General features: G+C 41.5%; 1 protein-coding gene across 1 annotated transcript; it reads left to right on the forward strand.

Moving 5' to 3' along the window:
- Positions 1-890: 890 nt before the first annotated feature.
- On the forward strand, positions 891-1,625 carry LOC148504041 (zinc finger CCHC domain-containing protein 3-like). Its single transcript, XM_088448923.1, has one exon. It carries the CDS (start codon positions 891-893, stop codon positions 1,623-1,625), a length of 735 nt encoding a protein of 244 aa, XP_088305049.1.
- Positions 1,626-2,314: the final 689 nt, after the last annotated feature.

Consider the following 2,314-nt stretch of genomic DNA (forward strand, 5'->3'; position numbering starts at 1 on the left):
GAATTGAAAAAAAATAATAACTCCAAGGCTCTAAATGACATTGAAATCCTCTGCTCTCTTTTGGTAACAATGAATCAAAGAAATGAAAGTATAGATTAAGGAGGAGGAGGAAAGGATGGGCGAAAATAGAACCAGGCCAAATGAAAAAACATTTACAGGAGAAAAAGACAGAAATATAGGGGTGCATCTGCTGTTTGGTTGGGAGTTGCAGTTCTGTCTCTTGGATACCTGGCTCCTAATTTACTGCTGCAGTTTCTAACTACCAGCCCAAGCTCTGACACAAGGAGCCGACCATACTTGAGAACAAAGCAAAAATAATCTTTTTATAAACCACTTTATATCATATACCATTATAAATCAATGTATATGTGTTTACATTTATAATACTTACCATATGCTAATCACCATATATTTAATCTTTTAAAGTCAGCTAAGTGGGCAAACAGTGCAAATATTACTTCATTTACACTTAAACTGTACAAGCTGTGAAATAATTTGAATATATGCAAAATATTTTGCAGCTAAACTTTATGCTTATAAATAAAGTAATGTGCGCACTATCTATTTGCTTAGTTAACATTTAAGCATTGAATTATGGGTGGTTAGCATATGATATGTACTGCAAATTATAATATATATATATAGATTTATTTCTTTTTTATTAAAGAAAAGCTCTCACTAATTGTAATAGCATATGATTTATACTACCCATTGAGTTCCTCAACAATTATCAATGTCTCTCTATGTGAGGTAGCTGCTTCGTTGATTGCTGCTTGGTCTGGGCTGGAGGGTCCAGGGTTTGGGGGGTACTTCTGTGGTACCCCCTGGATATCGAGGAGGGATCTTCTTTGCAAGTAGCGCTGGTGGATTTTCTACAAGAGTTTGCCAGGATGTCGACAGTGAAGAATACGATGCGAGTGAAGCTGATGAGAGCAACGGGAAATGGTTCCCTAAGGTATTTGGTGGAGGTGATTCTGGAGGGATTGATTGGTGTTCAGAGGAGGGAAATATTTTGTATCCAGGAAATTCCTTCTATGCATTTTTTGGATGTGATTTTTGTGGAGCACGGCGTGTATAGGGATGTGTTGGTGTGCATGGAAAGAGAAATAAAAAAAAAGAATCCAGCCATGCATGGGGTGGAAGTTATTCCAGCACTTTCAGAGGAAAGAGCCCTTACTATACACCTGTATGATCCTTTCACTGATTTGGGGATGACTTGGACTTTTTTGAAGCAGTATTGCAGTCATATACGAGGAGGGATTATGCTAAAAAATATATGTGGAATATTCAATGGAAGTTGGAGGTTTTGGGTAAGGTTCAAACCTGACAAAAATGGTGTTGGGGGGCTGAAGCATCCACCTGCAGCCTTCTCAATTGGAGACTTTAGAGGCTACCTCTATTACTACGATCAACCTGACTTTTGTAGAAAATGCAGAAGTTTTGGCCATAGGAAAGAAGACTGCAATAATGAAAAAACTTGCAGAAATTGCCAAAAATCAGGGCATGAGGCAGGAGAGTGTCCTGACCCGAGGAAGTGTGATATTTGTGGTGAAGAGGGTCATTTTGCCCGTGACTGCCCTAAAGTGTATGAGGAGACAGGGAAGGGAAAGTCTGCAGAACAGTAGGCTTTGATAAATGCAGAAAATTATGAGAAGAAGAAGGAACGGAGGGAGTGTGAGAAAAGAGAAGCAGGGGCAGGTGAGGCCATGGATGATATTACAGCTCAGGTAAATGAGGTCATTGACATGGTTAACACTGAGAGTGTCCCCGGCGAGGAAGAGGTTAATGCCGCTCCACCATCTGTGGACAAGATTAAGCCCCACCAAATACCTGAAACTCTGGAGCTGGTAAGTGAAGTGGCTCCACCCCCAGTAACGGACATGCCTTTTGAATGTGCAGCGGGGAGTCCAAGTGGATTATCCTTGCTGAGTAGCCCAGATTACAGCCCTGTAAGTCCAGTAAGTGAAGTATCTTCATTAGAGACAGTAGAGAGTGCTGAAACTGCAGAGGAGAGAGGAGGGTTGGATCAGCTGTCGGCACAGGGTTCTGTGTTTGATAGTGAATCCGATATGGAATGCAAGCAAACTCCGGAAGTATTCAGGTCAGAAAGCCGGAGGAATACGGCTAAAAAGGCCCGCATAGAGAGTGAGGAGAAGGACACTAAAAGAGAGGTCCTCAATAAGCGTGAGATACTGCTGAAGATACCACCCCTAGGGATAGAAAGAATGACCCCAGCTGAGATCCTGAAAAGTACTAGTCAGCATAGGATCAATCAAAGCAGAAGGATTACAGAGCAGCAGGCTTTTTTGGAGGA

This window comes from Taudactylus pleione, unplaced genomic scaffold (assembly GCF_031769625.1).
Source record: "Taudactylus pleione unplaced genomic scaffold, aTauple2 ptg000471l, whole genome shotgun sequence".
NCBI lineage: Eukaryota > Metazoa > Chordata > Amphibia > Anura > Myobatrachidae > Taudactylus > Taudactylus pleione.